The following is a 17888-nucleotide window of genomic DNA, read 5'->3' on the forward strand; positions in this document are numbered from 1 at the left end:
AGCCCTGGGAAGAAACATTGTCCCAGCATTATAGTTCCAGAGGGATAGAGTCCATCACACTAGAGGAAGGGGTGGCCTCAGGACAGTGAGACAGCCTCACAGCTGGGAAGCAGAAATCTCATTTCATCCACACACACGAAGCAGAGTGAGGGAACACTTAGTGAGGCCAGCGTGTATCCAGCCTCGAGGTCCACCTCCGGTGGTACACTTCCTCCAGCAGAGTGCTCCCTACAGTGCTCCCCTACAGTGTCATCAACAGACAGCACCTCCTGGGGGGAGACAGCGTTCGAACACACGGACCTAGGAGGAACAGTTCATACTCAAATCTTCTTATTAGCCTAGTCACTGAGTTCCAGACTCAGTGACAGACCCGAATCCAAGAAGACAGGTTGCAGCCAGGTGTGGAGGCACATGCCTTTAGTCCCAGCACTTGGGAGGCAGAGGCAGGTGGATCTCAGTGAGTTCGAGGTCAGTCTGGTCTACAGAGTGAGTTCCAGGACAGCAGCCAGGGCTGTTACACAAAGAAACTCTATCTTGAAAAACTGAGAGAGAGAGAGAGAGAGAGAGAGAGAGAGAGAGAGAGAGAGAGAGAGAGAGAGAGAGAGAGGCAGGGAGGGAGGGAGGGAGGGAGGGAAAAAACCGGTCAGACAGCACCTGAGAAACAATATCCAAAGTCGTCCTCTGGACTTCCCGCCCTGCTCCCTACCCGCCCCCCATCACCCCTTCCCCTGGTAGAACTAGCATTAGACTACTGAAGTAGTCTACTCCAGTGGCTGGACCTCTTTACCAACAAATTTGTCTTCTCATAGGAACTGAGAGAAGCTTCTGGAGGCTGGAGTGTGAGCGCTGTGGGTGGGTCCTTCTAAGGCCTCCTTGGCTTGTAGACGGGTCTTCCTCAGGGCGCTCCACAGCTGTCCCTTTTGTTTGCCTCTTGACCTCTCCCTGCAAGGACACTAGCCATCTTAGTTCAGAGTCCACCGTCAGCTCAATCACTGCTTCAGACTTTGTCTCCAAACACAGTCTTACTCAGGGAGTCTGGGTCTTAGGGTTTTAACATGGATTTTAGGGCACAGATCTCAGCCCACCCCTCCCATCCCATTGAGTCCACACAGGAAATAGTAAAAATCATGGCACAGGGCTAGAGAGAAGCTGAGTGGGTGTCATACAAATGTGAGATCTGAGTGTGGATCTCCAGCACCCATAAAAAAGCCAGGCATGTGGGTGGCACACACCTGGAACCCAGGAGGAGACAAGCTGGAGTGCAAGGGTCAGACCGTCTAGTCAAACCAATGAGCTCCAGGTCCAGTGAGAGACCATTGCAAAATGAGGTGAGAGCAACTTCGGAATAAGCCGAACCTTGGCTTCTGTCCTCCAAACGCGTGCAAACCCATGGGCACACACCCACCTGAGTGTGTACACATATTATACACACACCATCCACTAGTCATGAAGGAAACCAGGCAGGTGCTGCTCCTCAGCACGCCTCACAGTGTCATTTGTGGCACGGCTGTGTTTTGATTTTTTTCACTTCCGTTGGGCTCCACAGCTGGCTCTCAGTCTCCTTTAATATCGATAATAGGACAGTGCACTGGCGAAGCTGTCCCGGCACCGCCGAGGTGACATTTGAGTCATTGGGTAATGGGATGAATCAAATCAATAACTAGAGCGGATGTTTACTGTACGTCACCCTTCCTGTCCTCGTCATGCGGGTGTGTGACACATCGATGCTGGATTATACCCAGACACAGCACCATCCCTTTGGCAGTCCATTGTTCCTTGGGAGGTGACCTTCTGGGTCACAAGGATAGCTGTAGATACCTCTCCTGAAGAAACAACATCCCAAATCAAAGCATCAGTCTGCACACACTGCCTGAAGCATCCCGTGGTGGCACGGTATGCTAGAGGTTTGCACTAGAGTGTTTACAGCAACCTCAGCATGGGAACTGGGCTCTTGGATAGAGCCCTGGCTGTGGGCTGTGGCCACCTGCTCCCTGTGTGCTCCTCTGTTCTTGATGTGATGGACAGAGCTACACGGTCTAGTAACATGAAGTGATTCTTTCTGGATACCCTGCAGTGGAGGGGCCCCTGAGCCCAGGGCCTACCTTGAAAAGGGATTAGTATACACCTTCCACCTTCCAATATGGTCAAGGTCATGCCAAAGATAACAAAACCACCAACAGTCCTGCCCGGCCTGAGCCAGCATCTGTCACTTGAGAAGTAGGGATTTCACCACACTCTGCATCTCATTTCCAGGCTCTGGAGGCATGTGTTGACTGCTATAGTCTGTTCCATCTTCTAGAAAAGGACACTATAGCCTGAGGGGACTTGCACAAGACAAGCCTTCCCTGTCTTGGAGACTGCATAACCATCATGTCCAAAGTGCTAGTGGTTCAGCCCTGATGAGGGTGCAGGCCCTGCTCTGTGGACAGTGGACTTCTCTCACTGTATTTTTACATGCACAGAATCCTCAAGTCTCTTTTTTAAAAGGGCAGCAATCACACTCTGAAGACCCCATCCTCCTGATCTGAGCTCACACTGTTTCTCCCGTGACGTGACCCCCATCATGCTGGGATTAGAGTTTCAACACATGCAGGCTGTGCTCAGAGCCTTGGGACTCCTGTATGTGATGCCAAACTGCTTAGCTTTGAGAGAAAGCCTGAGTGTGGCCTAGGTCATCTGCGTCACTCACACAGGTGGTGGGGACATGGACATTCTGACCGGATTGGGAAGACAGGCTGTGGTTCAGGGTTGACTTGAGTTGGGTGTCCTGTGAGGATGCCCTTGTCAACTTGGTTCTCTCATGTCTATGCTTGCCTGGCATCCAGAACTGAGCCCTTGGGTGCTAGCTCAGTAAGATGCTGTGGGAAGGGGTAGGGATGTAAGGGAGGCTATTGGGGAGAGGAATGAGAACAGAGTACAGTGATACATCTGTATGAAGAGGCCATAATGAAACACATTTTGTTTACAAACCTAAAAGATTCATTAAAAAAAAAATTTTTTTTATAAGGAGATGTGTAGGGCTTGAGAGCTGGCCCAGTGGTTAAGAACACTTGCTGCTCTTGCAGAGGACCTGGGTTCAGTTCTCAGAACCCATATGGCAGCTCATAATCATTTGTAATTCCAGTCCCAGGGGATCTGATGGCCTCTTCTGGCCTCTAGAGGCACGCAACACACAGACAAACAGGCACACACATACAAATGAAACAAGAATAGACATGTGTGCGCACACACGCATTTACAGTCATCCCCCTGCCCAAAGCCAGGATGGATGCACAGCTCCCTAAGTTATGATCCTGAATGAGCTCCCTCTCCATGTGCAGCCACGGTGGATGGCCCCCTGCTGACCCATTGAAAGTGGACGTGAACACACTTCTAGAGCATGCTAACCCGGAGGTCGTTCCCTAAAAAGACCAGAACACAGAACAGCAGGACACATTTCTTCTGGGGCTCCCCTAGGAGACCTGTGAATTCTTTTCTATCTGTGGAAACTACTATGTAGAAAAGAAGGGCAAATTTTGTATAGTTGGGTTCTCTTGTGCTACCATCTTGTAATTTTTTTTTAAGCATAATTTAACACATCTGTGTCAGGTACTTCTGGGTTGCTGTGAGCAGACATCTGGCAGAGGCAGCCTGAGGGAGGAAGCGCTTATTTTGCTTATGTTCTCAAAGGGGTCAGCACATCCCAGAGGGAGGCAGAGCAGTGCAGCTCAGTTCAGGGCCGAGAGCAAACAGAGACTGGAAGGGCAGCCATGTGTGTCCCATGTTCAGTTAATCCGGCTCCCAGACATACCCAGGGGGTCTAGATGACTCTGACTGCTATCAGGCTGGCAGTAAGACAGTCATCCAGCACCCCCTCATGGGTCGGCTCTGCCTGCTGTCACAAAGCTCTATAGACTGGGAAGTTGAAGCCACAGAGGTGACTTCCCACAGTTCTAGAGTCTGGAAGGCCAAGGCCAAAGTGTTAGCTTGTCACTTCCACAGTGGTGCCTGACTCTGGGCTGTGAAAAGTCCTGGGAAGGGAGTCTGTTGGCTAGGAGAGGCGGTCAGTCTGGAGGAGGGACTGATGTGACGGTACCTGGGTCCTCAGTCTCCCTCTCCCTGTGGTGCTTCATGTTCTTCCCTTTAAGAGATGAGATCCTGTTGGGGACTGACTTGGACCCTCACAAATTCACATGCTCAAGTCCTACCCCCAGCACACCAGAATGTGACTGGATTAAGGAGACAGAGGTGATTAGGTAAAAACCGAGGTCATTATGGTGGGTGAGCTCTACTCTAGTCTGATGGGTGTCTGGAAAGAGACCAGGGAGTGGGGAAAGACAACCCGGGAAAGTGCTAGCGACACAAGCATGAGGGGGAGTTTGATTACCCAGAATGCATGCAGAAAAGCCAAATGCAGTGGCATGTGCTTCTAATCTCGGCCCTGGGGAGGTGGACAAATGCAGAACTCTAGGGCCCACTGGCCATCTGACCTAGTCAAATTGGTGAGCCCCAGGCCAGCAAGAGACCGTCTCAAAAAATAACATGGGTAGCTCCTAAGGAATGACACCAGAGGTTGACCACTGGCCTCCACATGTGCACACACAGATGCTTGTAAGAGAACAGAACAGAGACAAGCAGAGAGGACAACCATTGCATACACCAGGAAGCAGATGCCACCTGCTATCGGCAGAAACCAGCCCTACCATTTGTTGACCTCATCTGTCTCTGTGGCCCCGTCAGTGGGACTTTGGTAGAGCAGTCTTACAGACCAGTTCATCAGTCCTGGAATTGAGGCTGGCCTGAGGGCTTGCTTGGACAAAGAGAATGCAGTGGACTTGGGCAGCTTCTGAGCATTGGCCTCAAAACTTCTGCTTTGGTCCTTAGTCTTTCTCAAGATGCCCTGTGAATTCTCCAGATTAAACTGCTGGGGATAAGATATAAGGGGAGGGAGGCCCAGTGGCTAGCCTGGGCTAGCTTCCAAGTGGGCAGTGAGGTCATTTCCTCAGTGAGGCCAGCAACAGGCTTTCAACAGTCCATGGTTAATGCCAGAATTATGAACCCACAGAGTTATGAAGGCTATTATCTGAAGTCACACTTTGGGAGGGGACATATCTTAGTCACTGTTCCATCACTGTGAGGAGACACCATGACCAAGGTGGCTTATAAAAGGAAGCATTTAATTGGGGCTTGCTCAGATTCAGAGGGTGAGTCCATGATCATCATGGTGGGGAGCACAGGGGCAGACAGGCAGACATGGTGCTGGAGCAGTAGCTGAGAGCTCACATATGGTCTCTAAAGTTGCAGGTGTGTGTGTGTGTGTGTGTGTGTGTGTGTGTGTGTGTGTGTCTGGGCCTGACATGGACTTTTGAAACCTGAAAGCAAGCCCTCCCCACCCCAGCCCCAGTGACACACCTCCTTCAACAAGGCCACATCTCCCAATCCTTCCTAAACAGTTCCACTAGCTGGGGACTAAACATTCAAGTATATGATGAGCCCACAGGGCCATTCTCATCCAAACTACCACAGGGGTTGATAGGTAACCAGGCAACAAGCTTCAGTTGAAAGGACACACACAGAACCCACACACTGTGCTCAAGGCTAAAGGATGGTGCTTAGGCTCTTGCTTTGCGAGAGGAGTGGGCAGGTACCTGGGAGAGCTCGTCTGTGTGGATCATAACCCCAGCAAGCACAACATATCAACAAAACATGACATGGACTGTGAATACGACATATTTAGAATGTAAGGAAAGGGGCTGAGAATACAGGGGTAGGAGATGCCAACCTGCAGATTTAAGTAAGTCTGCCCGTCAAGGATACAGAACTGGGCTGGAGAGACGGCCCTGTGGGTAAAGTGCTTACAAGACAGTGTGAGGTCCTGGGTTCAGACCCATGACAAATCCGGGTGCAGGCGCCACACCTGTGACTAACGGGGGGGGGGGGCATCACCATTAGGGGGCGATGGAGGCAGGAGGACCCCTGTAGCTTGCTGGCCAGTCAGTCTAGCTGATTGATGAGCTGTAGAGGAATATATACACCTGACGTTGATCCCTGACTTCTCCGTGTTCATTCAGGGACATATGCACAGCTCCCTTCACATGTGAATACACAGGCATGCACATGCAACACACACACACACACACACACACACACACACACACACACACACACACGGATGGAAAATACAGTTTGCAATTTTAAATAAAGTTTGCCCATTAAAGTAGGGGGGACTGAGTTAGCTATATAGCTGTCTGGGGCAACAGCATTTTGGGTAGAGGGAATAACCAGTAACCAGTTACCTGACATACAAACCTACAATGACTTACTTAGTTGTTATATATTAAAAGTCTCTTCATGTGCCAGTAGTCTGTGATTTTGTTTTGTTTTATGACAAGGTCTTGCTTTGTAGTCCAGGCTGGCAGATCCCCCTGCCTGTCTCCCAAATGCTGGGACTACAGGTATGCACGACCACACCTGGATCTCTCTGTTTTAAGAAGAGCTTTGCAGCCAGCTAAAGACATGGCATTCCTTGAGGTGGTCACTGTTCACAGATGTCCCAGCCCAGATGTGAAGCCACAGCTCTTGAGTGGAGTTCTAACTCTCCCTGGGGACATCTGAGCAAGCACCTGCTCCCACCAACCAGACTGGAGCCGTGCTTCCACACACCTTAAACCTGGCAAACCGATGACTTTGGTGGGCTTAGAGGATGAGTGAGGGGTGGCAAGCAGGAGCATGGACCTCCCCAAGCAGCTGCATCAGTGAAGACTCACTCCCCTATGGATGGAGTCCTCCCTCCGGTTGTCTGTCTGCGCTCTAGGTAGTAAGTGCCTTCTGAGACCGTGTGCAGCTGCACAGAATCAGTCAGCTGTGGGCAGGTGTGGGGGAGCATAGGAGTGGGGAGCACAGGAGGGGTGGGGAGCACAGGAGGAGTGGGGAGCACAGGAGGGGTGGGGAGCACAGAGTGGGGGGCACAGGAGTGGGGGGCACAGGAGGGGTGGCTGTGATCTCAGGTGAGGTCTGGTGACCTTTCTCACCCTACCCCCTTTCCTTGAGGCCTGATCTTGAGGGATCGGGGTCTCTGGTGAAGACGCTGCTATGCTCAGAGGGTAGCATCTACAGCAGTGCTTTACACACCTTCACACACCAACTGTGGGGGCTGAAGGCTCAGAGCATTTCTGGGACAAGGTGACATTGTCATTGACAGCCTGTTGAGGAAAGATGCTAATTTTCATTGAGGTCTAGGCCTTCCATAGTAACTTAATTAGGCCATGCAGTAAAACTGTCACTAACCGTCAGGAGGACCCCTGAGTCACCAGGGAATGACAAAGCTTGGCAAGCAACCAGCCTCTGGGGGAGGAAAAGGGTGACTTCATTGCTTCCTCCCACAACTGTCCTCAAGGGTCACCAAAGACCCCTGGATTGGGTGGCCTGTTCCCCACCTGTTGGCAATGGCAGAACATGAATGACTTACATGTGTGTGTGTGTGCACAGACTGCATACATGCAAACACATCTATCACAGACTTTTAGTTCTGTTTTGTTTAAGACAGGGTTTCTCTGTGTAGCCCTGGCTGTCCTGGAACTTGCTCTGTAGACCAGGCTGGCCTCGAACTCAGAGATCTGCCTGCCTCTACCTCCTGAGTACTGGGATGGGGGCTGCCATGCCTGACCCCAGCATAAAAAGATGTACAGACCTTGAACTTCCATCATCCAAGTGTTGGCATTGTTGTATCACCACATCTGGTTTATGCTAAAGATTGAACTCAGGACTTCACACAAGCACGTTGACTGAGCTGCATCCCCAGTCTACGGCACAGCATCTTAGGAAAGAAAGTCTATCCCCAGACCACCACTTTCAGCTTCGTAATATGGTCCGTACCAATCCCACGTGGCACGTCTTGAGCTGACCGTCCTCTATTGCCATTTCCTGTAGTGACTCTCTATCATCTACTCACACACTCACCGGGGTCTTAGGTTTCACATTTGGTACCTGTAGGTTGAATGAAGGCTCATGGGTATAGCCCAGACTGGCCTTAAATTCGGGGCACACAGACAGACAGACAGACAGACGTGCACGTACATGCACACATTCACACACGTACTTGAAAAGGTCTAAGCACAGAACTTAGGTGATGTGAGATTAGCTGCTAACAGCAGCACTTTGCTGGGGCTGCAGTGAGTCTAGGAAGCCACTGCCTGGGCGTGGTCCTGGCGGGGCAACGGGGAGACCACTCCAGTCTTCCGTGATGGGTGTTGTCCTGCTCTGAAGAAATTTTGCTCTGAAGACTTGAGTGCTTGTGATTTTACAGGAAACCACGTGCATACACTGGACTTGGGTTTTGAGCAATGCTTGCTGTGTCTTTACTATTTCAAACTGGTTTAATACAACATGACAATTCATCTAGTTACAACTCAAAAAGATTTTCTAAAAAGCTGACATATTTCACGTCATACCCCGCATCACTTCTTCTACAACTCATCAATCTTTGTCCTTCTGCCTTGGCCACATCATGTCTAACCCTGTCTTTCATTTGTGATTTATGGCCGAGTTCCTTATTTTGCCAGATTTATAAACTCTGCAGTGCTTTGCAGAATACTCACTTTGTACACCAGTCCATAAGCCAGTAGATTTATTGTCTATGAATTGTTACTTTGAAAAATTACATCAATGCAAAGTGATTACCTTTTAGCCTCCCTAGCCAATAAATTCATTTTATTTTTTTGGAGGGGACATTTGAGGTCACAGGATGATAGATAAAACGGGCAATCCCTCAATGAGGAGAGAGTCGGAAGTTCTCCAGAGCAGAAGGCCAGCAGGATTTCTCTCCATCATCATGGATAGGCTGGCCTTCGGTTGCCTGCTCTTCCTCGGACTCCTGAACCCACTTCTGTCCCTTCCCGTCACTGACATTGGTGCAAAGACTCTTCGGCTTCCAGGTGAGGTGACTGTTTTTTTTTTTATCAGTTCTAGGTGCCACTCAGGAGTAGGAAAGGGATTCTGGCTAAAGGGGGTCTTCTGTAGCTGTGACCATGCTTTGAGGAGAGGATCAGGGGACCCTTCCTGTGTGTCTTCTCTAAACACAGACAAGTAGCATTGCTTATTTCATGTCACAAATGTAGCTCAAGCTTTCATAGTGGTCAGTTTTGTTTATAGAAATTGGACTGAGTTTAGAACATTACCTTCAGTTTTGAGTGGACTGGTTCAGTGTAGGGTGGTTTCTCCAGCTCCAGACTAGTCGGGTACTTATTAGAACATTACCTTCAGGTTTGAGTGGACTGGCTGAGTGTAGGGGTGGTTTCTCCAGTTCCAGACTAGTCGGGTACTTACTCTGTCATGTGAGTTAGAAAGCAGTCATTTGTGTTGTATGAAACAAAGGCTTAATTAAGCACAGTGGCACCTGAAGCTGGGTGCCTCATAGACATCAAGTGTGTTTATGTTTTCCTTTTGTCTTAATGTTCAAATTAAATAAAAAAAACTAGAAATTTTACCACAACCCCTTAATTTGGCATTTAGGATGTGTGTTAGATTCCATAAAAATGTAACTGGATTTAATATTTAGCTTGGCTACTTAAAACAAAATTTCCTTTATGTTTATCCTGTGTGCACGCACACAGTGTGGTGGTCAGAGAAAGACTCGAAGGGGCTGCTTCTCTAGCACGTGGGCAGACTTGGTGGCAAAGGCCTTCCCTGCGGAGCCCGCTTCCCGGCTCCTGCTTCTGGGTGCTTTCAGACACTTCTCCGCAGGCTCTCCTCCACGCCACTGCTGTCACACTTTCTGGTCCGCGCCGCTCTCCTGCCAGTGTTCCTGTTTTTGAGCATCACTCACATTCTGCCAATCAGCTGCTGGCGTCACTGGAGTCACACTGGCACTTAGCCTGTTGGTCAAAACCAGGCAGGAACCAATTCTGTTCTTTCAAAAGGGCCAGTATACACTGCAAAAAGAAACGAGGAATGCTCTGGTCCTGACACCACTTTAGACATCTACAATAAGCTGAAATGAGGACGGCCTCTTACTCAGACCCCACACAGGTTCCCCAGGTTGGCTCCTCACAAATCCCCTTCAGCACAGGCATTCGTACATTATCAAAGGGGAAGGTTTTCATTAGTATTCCCAAGGAATACTGTGAATGCACTCAGATGCCTTTATAACGCTTTGCTCATTGTCTTCCCATTACGGTTACAGATGAGTATTTGTCAGCCTGCAGCATCCAGGGTCATGTGTGGCTTTCCAGCCCGACTCCCAGAGCATCTCAACAGGCTGGTGCCTACCCAAGACACATGTCCCACTGTCAGCCTCCACTGCTCACACACATTTTGCATGCACTTAGCATACACACCCAGTACATTTACCACACACCCTGCATGCACTCAGTGTATATACCCGTTGCATGGAGAACACACCTCATACCTGCTATCACTCTTTACACACATTTGCCACACATGCTGCATGTACTTATACCTCACACCACACACTTACCATACACGGCTTACACATAGCACCCCCCCCAAGTATACTTACCATGCATACCTTACATGCATGCACCACATTTCCCTCCCTTACCATACACACCCCATACACCTTGGGTGTCAGTCTCCTTCACACAGAAGTCACAATGCGGCATTTGAAGCCTCAGGTGAATCCCCACGTGAGGTACAGTAGGGGTGCCACCAAGCTTTCTTCAGTCTCCCACTCACACACCTCAAAAGGAAGGGCCAACAGGTAGCAATGGATAAGGGGAGACAAATCAGACTTTCTGAGCCAAACTGGCATGTGGGGTCTTGTGGCACTGTCTCCCCCTCCTGCCCAAGGCAGGTGGCCACAACAGCAGGGGGGTGGTCTATGGGCTCCTCACTTTTAGACTCCCGCTGGTTTGTGCAGCACCTTTATTTCTGCTAAATGCCACTGTGACAGATGACCAAGTCCTCCTGTGGAGTTCCAGAATCCACCTCTCTGTCCTGGTACTCACCAGAGACAGGGACCAGAGGCGGCCGGGTGAAGGCCAAGGTGGGCTACTGGTCTGTCTCTACCCCACAGCGCTTGAAGAGGACGCTCACCTGGCCCTGGAGGAGCTGGACAGGATGGCCCTCCTGCAGACGCTGCGACAGGCAATGGCCACAGAGGCAGGCGAAGGCCTGGGGGAAGCAGGTGAAGGTATTCTCGGGCTTATGGGTGGCTGCCATAGCTACTAAAGTTGCCTTCTATGCTACCTATCAGAGAAAGCTCTAGAAGCGGAACTATATGAAACAACATCTCCCAAAGACCCTCTTAGCCTACACCACCTCTGTCCACCCCTCCGGCATCAGGAAGTGCTGCAAGCCCAGGCTCCCCAGGATAGGCGGGACTCCCCAGGACAAGCGGAACTCTTTTTATACCGACTGTTAAAGGCAGGCGATGCTGGCTACCCAGCGCCACTGAGGCCAAACATAAATCTTTATGTCCCACTTACTACCATCTTTACAATGTATTTAATCTGTCTGTGTCTCAGTTTCTTTTTATATATATATATATATATATATATATATATTTTTATATATATATATATATATTTTTTTTTTTTTTTTGGTTTTTCGAGACAGGGTTTCTCTGTGTAGCTTTGCGCCTTTCCTGGAGCTCACTTGGTAGCCCAGGCTGGCCTCGAACTCACAGAGATCCGCCTGGCTCTGCCTCCCGAGTGCTGGGATTAAAGGCGTGCGCCACCACGCCCGGCTATGTGTCTCAGTTTCTTAATCAGTACACAGGAATGGTAAGGACAGTCTATGCCAGGCATGATGCAATCTCAGCACTTAGAGGCTGAGGCAGGATTGTGAGTTGGAGGCAAATCTAGGCTACATATTCTCTCTCTCTCTCTCTCTCTCCCAAACCAAAAACAGCAAAAACAAAATAAAACAAAACAAAAACAAAAACAAAAAGCAAGTAAAATGCTTAGCAGGTCAGATGAGTAGCATCGGACATGGTGACTCCCATAAGTCTGTAGACAGCCTGAGACCCCATCTCAACAAACAATAAACTGATGGAGAAGAGTACAGATTTGACTATTTTCTCCACACACTGATAACAGTGCTCAGAACATCTGGGTACAGGGTGGAGAGTCTTTCAGAAGACATGCTGACAGTCCAACTGTATTTTTGACAAACTATGAATGGTTAATGAGAAAAACTGAAAGTGGTGAGACCAGAATCTCTGCCTGCATTCAGGTGCACACTGCCCCAGCATGGAAGGGACTGGGAACTAGACATCATGTAGGGATGTGCTATTTTTTTCTTCCTTGCATGTGTGGTGTGCATGTGTGTGTGGGCCCATGTGAGCGTGTGGGGGACAAAGTTGACAGCAGGAGTTTTCCCAGCTCTCCTCACTTTATTTACTGAGGCAGGTCTCTACCTGAGCCTGGACCACCTTAATCGAGCTCTTTTAGAAGCCAGTTTGTTCCAGGGATCCTTCTCTACCTTCTGAGTGAGTGTTAAGGGATCAAGGCGGCCTCCATGCTCACCCTGCTTTTATATGGTTTTGGGGATCTGGGTCCTGTGCAGCTATGAGCTGTCTTTCCAGCCTTGGAACCTTAGATTTTGTATGTTTTAAAATCGGCATAACTGCTAGGTGTGGAGGCAAATGCCACAGGTGGATCTCTGTGAGGCCAGCTCAGTCTACGCAGTGAGCCCCTGCTTTTACAAAAGAAAAACAAGAAACAGTAGGTCTGATGACATGGTGTCAAACTGTTTTCCAGATCCCAGTGATGACACTCCCACCCCACGGGGAAGCTTGAGAAAGGTAAGGACTCTAGGTTCTGAGGGAGAAAAGCTGAACTTCTCATATTCAATTTTACAGAACCGTTTTTTATGACCTAAGAGTGTTCTTGGTGGAAATCACATCTTAAAGTGATCGGCCAGTCTTCTTCCAAACATAATTTTTCTAAACTGATTCACAGAATATGGATATATAACTGTAACAAGAAAGGCTCCAAAGCTACACAGAGAAACCCTGTCTCAAAAACCAAAACCAAAACCAAAACAAAAGAGAACCTAACAAGCACCTGTTCTGGGTCAATCAGAGACCTGTAAGAGACGAGAGCGGCGGGGCCCTTGCCGTCCGCTGCCCGGCCTCGTGGCCCCAGCAGCACCACCATCACTAGGAAGCTGGTGAGAAACGCAGCGCCTCCACACCACCAGGGCCCACCAGTCAAACGTGCAGTTGGACAGATCTGCAGGGACCCATGCGTAGTCAGCGTGGGGCACCACAGGAAGGGAATGCAAGGATGATGGGCCCCGCCCCAGGATGAAAAGAGGTACAAAGGCTGGGCATGGAGTGACAGGACACACACAAATGGTGTGAAGTGAGTGGGGACCACTGTATGCTTTCTGAGGGGGCTCCCTTGGCCACTCCTTCTGCCGTGACAGTCAGTGTTCATGACTATATAGGGGTCTCCCAAGAAATCATGAGATCAACATTCATGGACCTGGACCAGAGACACCTCTGTTCTTGTAACAGCCACCAGCATTCTGGCAGCAACCACCCTGACGTGAGATCCCAGAGACAGTGAGCACCACCTAAAGCCCTCAGGGGACTAGGAGGGCTTCTGTGTGCAGCTACTGAAAAGTCATCACTCGGATGATTACATGCTTCTACACGGAAGGCAGTCTAGTTAGGACTACTATTGTGGGATGAAACACCGTGATCAAAGCAACTTGGGGAGAAAAGGGTTTATTTGGCTTACACTTCCACAGCACTGTTCATCACTGAAGGAAGTCAGGATGATATTGTGTTCCCCAATATTTTGTGCACCCTAATAAACTTATCTGGGGTCAGAGAACAGGACAACCACTAGATGTAGAGGCCAGAAAATGGAAGCACATGCCTTTAATCCTAGTATTCCAGAGGCAGAGATCTACCTGGATCTCTGTGAGTTCAAAGCCACACTGGAAAGAGCCAGGCATGGTGACACATGCCTTTAATCCCAGGAAGTGATGGCAGGAAGCTGAAAGGTATATAAGGTGTGAGGACCAGGAACTAGAGCCTGTTAAGCTTTTAGGTTTTTGAGCAGCAGTTCAGCTGAGATCCATTTGGATGAGGACTCAGAGGCTTCCAGTTTGAGGAAATGAGATCAGCTGAAGAATTGGCGAGGCGAGGTGGCTGTGGCTTGTTCTGTTTCTCTGATCTTTCAGCGTTCACCTCAATACCTGGCTCCAGGTTTGTTTTCATTAGCAAGACCTTTTAAGACTAGTGCTACATCAGGACATGAACCTGGAGGCAGGAGCTGATGCAGAAACCATGGAGGGGTGCTGCTTACTGGCTTGCTCCTCATGGTTTGCTCAGCCTGCTTTCTTATAGAACCAAGGACCAGCAGCCCAGAGATGGCACCACCCACCATGGTTTGGGCCCTCCTCCATCAATCACTAATTAAGAAAATGCCTCATAGGCTTCCCTACAGCTAGATCTTATGAAGGCATTTTCTCAATTGAGGATCCTAGCGGATGACTCTAGCTTGTGTCAAGTTGACATAAAACTATCCAGTACAAGGATTATCCCTAAGGCCAAAAACCATGTATGTAGGGTGTTCCCACTTTATTCTAGAATAAAAAGAAAACTGTGACTCAACCTTTAAAACAAGCCAATTTTAACAGAAAAGATCTAGCACACAGAAGGCTAAGTGTTCAGAACCTATCAGTGACAGAAGGCCCGCACAGAATGGTCACAGAGAGGACAGGGAACTCAAGGAACCACAGGGTTAAGCAGACTGGATGAGAGCTGGAGAGAGCTCTGAGGGGCCCCACTGAGGATTCTGAATTCAGGGTCGCTTATCTATTTTTCTGGACCTCTGGTTTCAGGCTTTCTCTGGACAAGACTCTAACACTGTACTGAGTCGTCTTTTGGCAAGAACCAGGAAACAACATAAGCAACAGAGGCCTGTCTCGGAATGCTTCTGGAAATACTGCATTTGAAGAGTTCCGAGCATCCTCGTCTCCTCAGAACCACCTCTTTAGAAAACTAAAAAGGAAGATGCCTGAAGAAAAATCAGGCTATACACCCCATTCTTCATTATTATGAGAAATAAATCCTCTATGTTTCGCAAGTATCACACGTGGTCACGTTTACTTATATGTACATCCTGAAAATCTGTAACTTGTCTCCCCACTCCCATTTAGCATTTCCTGGAAACGTACAAGTTGGGCTGGAAGAGTAGGTCAGTGGCAGGGCTTACCTAACTATGTGAGCTCTCTGTTCCATTTTGGGCAATGCAAAAATGTCTAAGTAAAGCAGTAAGTGAACAGAAGCACACAGCACAGAGTAAGAAGGAAAAGGCACAAAGACTTTATCCAAAAGTCTCTAAGTCACAAATGACTTAAGAATAAATTTCTTTGTTATAACATCTCAACCCTTAAAAATGAATATATTGTAGGGACCCACAGAGGTTTCCTAGTGAGAACTTACCCAGGATCCAAGAATCTGAGCTTGCTTTACCCAGCAGGGCTGCATAAGGGGATGATTTGACCACGGAAGTGGCTACCAGGTGTTTGGAAGGGTCTGCACTTGCTGTGTGGTGAGCTTTGAGCTAGCAAGGGGAGTTCTTTTGTCCCAGCCTGTAGCAGGAATCTTGGAAGGTCTTATTAATAAAATCAAACCTGAGGCCAGGTATTGGGTGAATGCTGGAAGATCAGAAAAGCAGAACAAGCCACAGCCACTTCACCTTGCCGGATCCTCAGCTGGTCTTGTTTCCACAGACTGGATGGCTCTCAGCTGAACTGTGCTGCTCAAAAGCCTGAAAGCTTAACCAGCCAATTGCTTCTAGTTTCTGGTCTTCACGCCTTATATACCTTTCTGCTTTCAGCCATCACTCCCTGGGATTAAAGGCTCACTTTCTGGGATTAAAGGCGTGAGTCACCATGCCTGGCTGTTTCCAATGTGGCCTTGAACTCACAGAGATCCAGAGGAATTTCTGCCTCTAGAATGCTAGGAATAAAGGCGTGAGTACCACCATTTTCTAGCCTCTGTATCTAGTGGCTGTCCTGTTCTCTGACCCCAGATAAGTTTATTAGGGTGCACAATATTTTGGAGAACACAATACCACCACATTTTGCTCCACCCCTTGGCATTGTTATAAAAATCTCTTTTGAAGAGCCAGAAGGGGCCGTTGGATTTTGATCCAGGTCCTCCTGAAGCTATCCTGTGTTTCTGTCTTTCTCCTCTTCGCTGTCTTTCTATCTAAAAGTTTCATATCCCTCTCTCCTCCTCCTAGAAACCTGCTGTGGGATGTTCTGTATGTCCTGTGGGAGCCCGTTCTTGGGTTCCTCATGGCTTTACCCAGCAGGTCCGCATAGAGGATGATTAGGACCACGGGCCTGAGTGCAGGTGTCTGAGATGGTCTGTACTTGGCTGTGCTGTGGGATGGTCTGTATGTCAAGTTGCTCTGATTGGTCAATAAATAAAACACTGCTTGGCCAGTAGCTAGGCAGGAAGTATAGGCGGGACTAACAGAGAGGAGAAATAAAAAAACAGGAAGGCAGAAGGAGACACTGCCAGCCACCGCCAGGACAAGCAGCATGTGAAGATGCCAGTAAGCCACGAGCCACATGGCAAGGTATAGATTTGTAGAAATGGGTTAATTTAAGATATAAGAACAGTTAGCAAGAAGCCTGCCACGGCCATACAGTTTGTAAGCAATATAAGTCTCTGTGTTTACTTGGTTGGGTCTGAGTGGCTGTGGGACTGGGGTGACAGATTTGTCCTGTGGGCAAGGCAGGAAAACTCTAGCTACAGAAACCTTTTAAAAGGTGGGAGCTGGCCTCGCACAATATATGTTGCTTTCTTTTCTGTTTGGAGGAGGGAACAGGGCCTCATGTGTCCCTGAACTCAGTATGTAGCCAACCTTGAACTCCTGATTCTCCTGCGCCCACATCCTGAATGCTAGGGAGGCAAGTGGATGTCATCACATGCAGAGTCTGTAGTGCCGAGGATGGGATCTGGTGCTTGGTGCTCATGAGGCAAGCATTCTCATTGCACCTTCCCAGGAAGGCAGTACCTTAGCTTGCAAAGCTCAAATGCCAAGGCGCCTGGCAGGAAGGGCTGGGGATGGTCTGAAGTGTTTCCTGTGGGAAGTCCATGTGCTGATTCTTACTCTTAGTTGCTGCAGTACTGAGCACCTAAAAACTTCCTGCTCTCAACCTCTGTGAGTTAAGGTCAGGGCCGACTCACACTAAGCAATGAAAACTCACTTCCCTTCAGCTACTAAAGGCAAAACACCCTGTGTTCTTAGAGCTTGTGCAGGGATTTGGGCTGCACAACGGAATCAGTAGGTTGTTAATCTTTAAGACCCACATGTGTAAATACATTAGCATTCCATGTACAATCGTGGTAATCTGTGGATGACCAGACACCTTGTCTGGGTGCTAAAGGCCCTGTAACTGACCACAGAACCACAGGCTGGGAACCCTAAGGTTCCTGAAGAAGCAAGCTTCCCTGCATCAGACCAGCCATTCCCTTGAAACATGCAGCTGAGCACCAACCATGAGACATACGTGACCCATACATACGTGACTCTGTCAGCAAACATCATCAATGCCTTCAAACACAGCTCTGACAAAGCTTTCCTAATCTAGCTCAGAAGAGAAGCAGGTATGTAAACTCAAGCATTCGAACATCAAGTCTGCCTATGAGAATTATGGTTCTTCAGTTTTAAGAATCAAACTAGCTCTAACTCCCTATTGGCAATGCCAAAAGCCTGTTTTCTCATGAACTAGTGTCCTCTACAAACCATCACCAGGTGTAGCGACTCGGGGTGATTATCATGATGCTCATCATACCAGCTATGTGTCCTACGCCACCTCAGCAGCCTACCCTGCACAGTGAGAGGAACAGCCACCATGGGCTCTCAAGATGGGGAGATGAGATGATTTCAGCAGAGCACTTACATTGGCCGGCC

General features: G+C 48.8%; 2 protein-coding genes across 7 annotated transcripts in view; one reads left to right on the forward strand and one right to left on the reverse strand.

The window, feature by feature from the left end:
- Positions 1 to 768: 768 nt before the first annotated feature.
- The window catches only part of Per3 (period circadian regulator 3), a 69535-nt gene continuing 52415 nt past the window's right edge, over positions 769 to 17888 (reverse strand). For 4 of the 6 annotated variants that reach the window (XM_042272428.2, XM_042272426.2, XM_076565720.1 and 1 more), the window contains one exon: positions 769 to 942. In XM_042272428.2, the coding sequence (XP_042128362.2) occupies positions 784 to 942 (159 nt within the window). In that variant the 3' untranslated portion in view covers positions 769 to 783. Of the gene's footprint in view, positions 943 to 9502; positions 9909 to 17888 lie in introns of those variants that run through there. The other 2 variants (XR_013049508.1, XM_042272429.2) reach the window with 1 other exon arrangement.
- Uts2 (urotensin 2) lies at positions 8708 to 16628 on the forward strand. Its single transcript, XM_006975195.3, has 4 exons — positions 8708 to 8912; positions 11012 to 11122; positions 12699 to 12742; positions 14797 to 16628. Exons 1-4 carry the CDS (start codon positions 8723 to 8725, stop codon positions 14908 to 14910), a joined length of 459 nt encoding a protein of 152 aa, XP_006975257.2. The 5' UTR covers positions 8708 to 8722; the 3' UTR covers positions 14911 to 16628.

Source organism: Peromyscus maniculatus, chromosome 2, assembly GCF_049852395.1.
Source record: "Peromyscus maniculatus bairdii isolate BWxNUB_F1_BW_parent chromosome 2, HU_Pman_BW_mat_3.1, whole genome shotgun sequence".
NCBI classification, from domain to species: Eukaryota; Metazoa; Chordata; class Mammalia; order Rodentia; family Cricetidae; genus Peromyscus; species Peromyscus maniculatus.

Coding starts and splice junctions, on each gene's coding strand:
- Uts2 (XM_006975195.3), top strand. CDS start 8,723: ATGATAGATAAAACGGGCAATCCCTCAATGAGGAGAGAGTCGGAAGTT. Junction 11,123..12,698: donor CGAAGGCCTGGGGGAAGCAG/GTGAAGGTATTC, acceptor ACTGTTTTCCAG/ATCCCAGTGATGACACTCCC. Junction 12,743..14,796: donor CACGGGGAAGCTTGAGAAAG/GTAAGGACTCTA, acceptor CTCTGGTTTCAG/GCTTTCTCTGGACAAGACTC.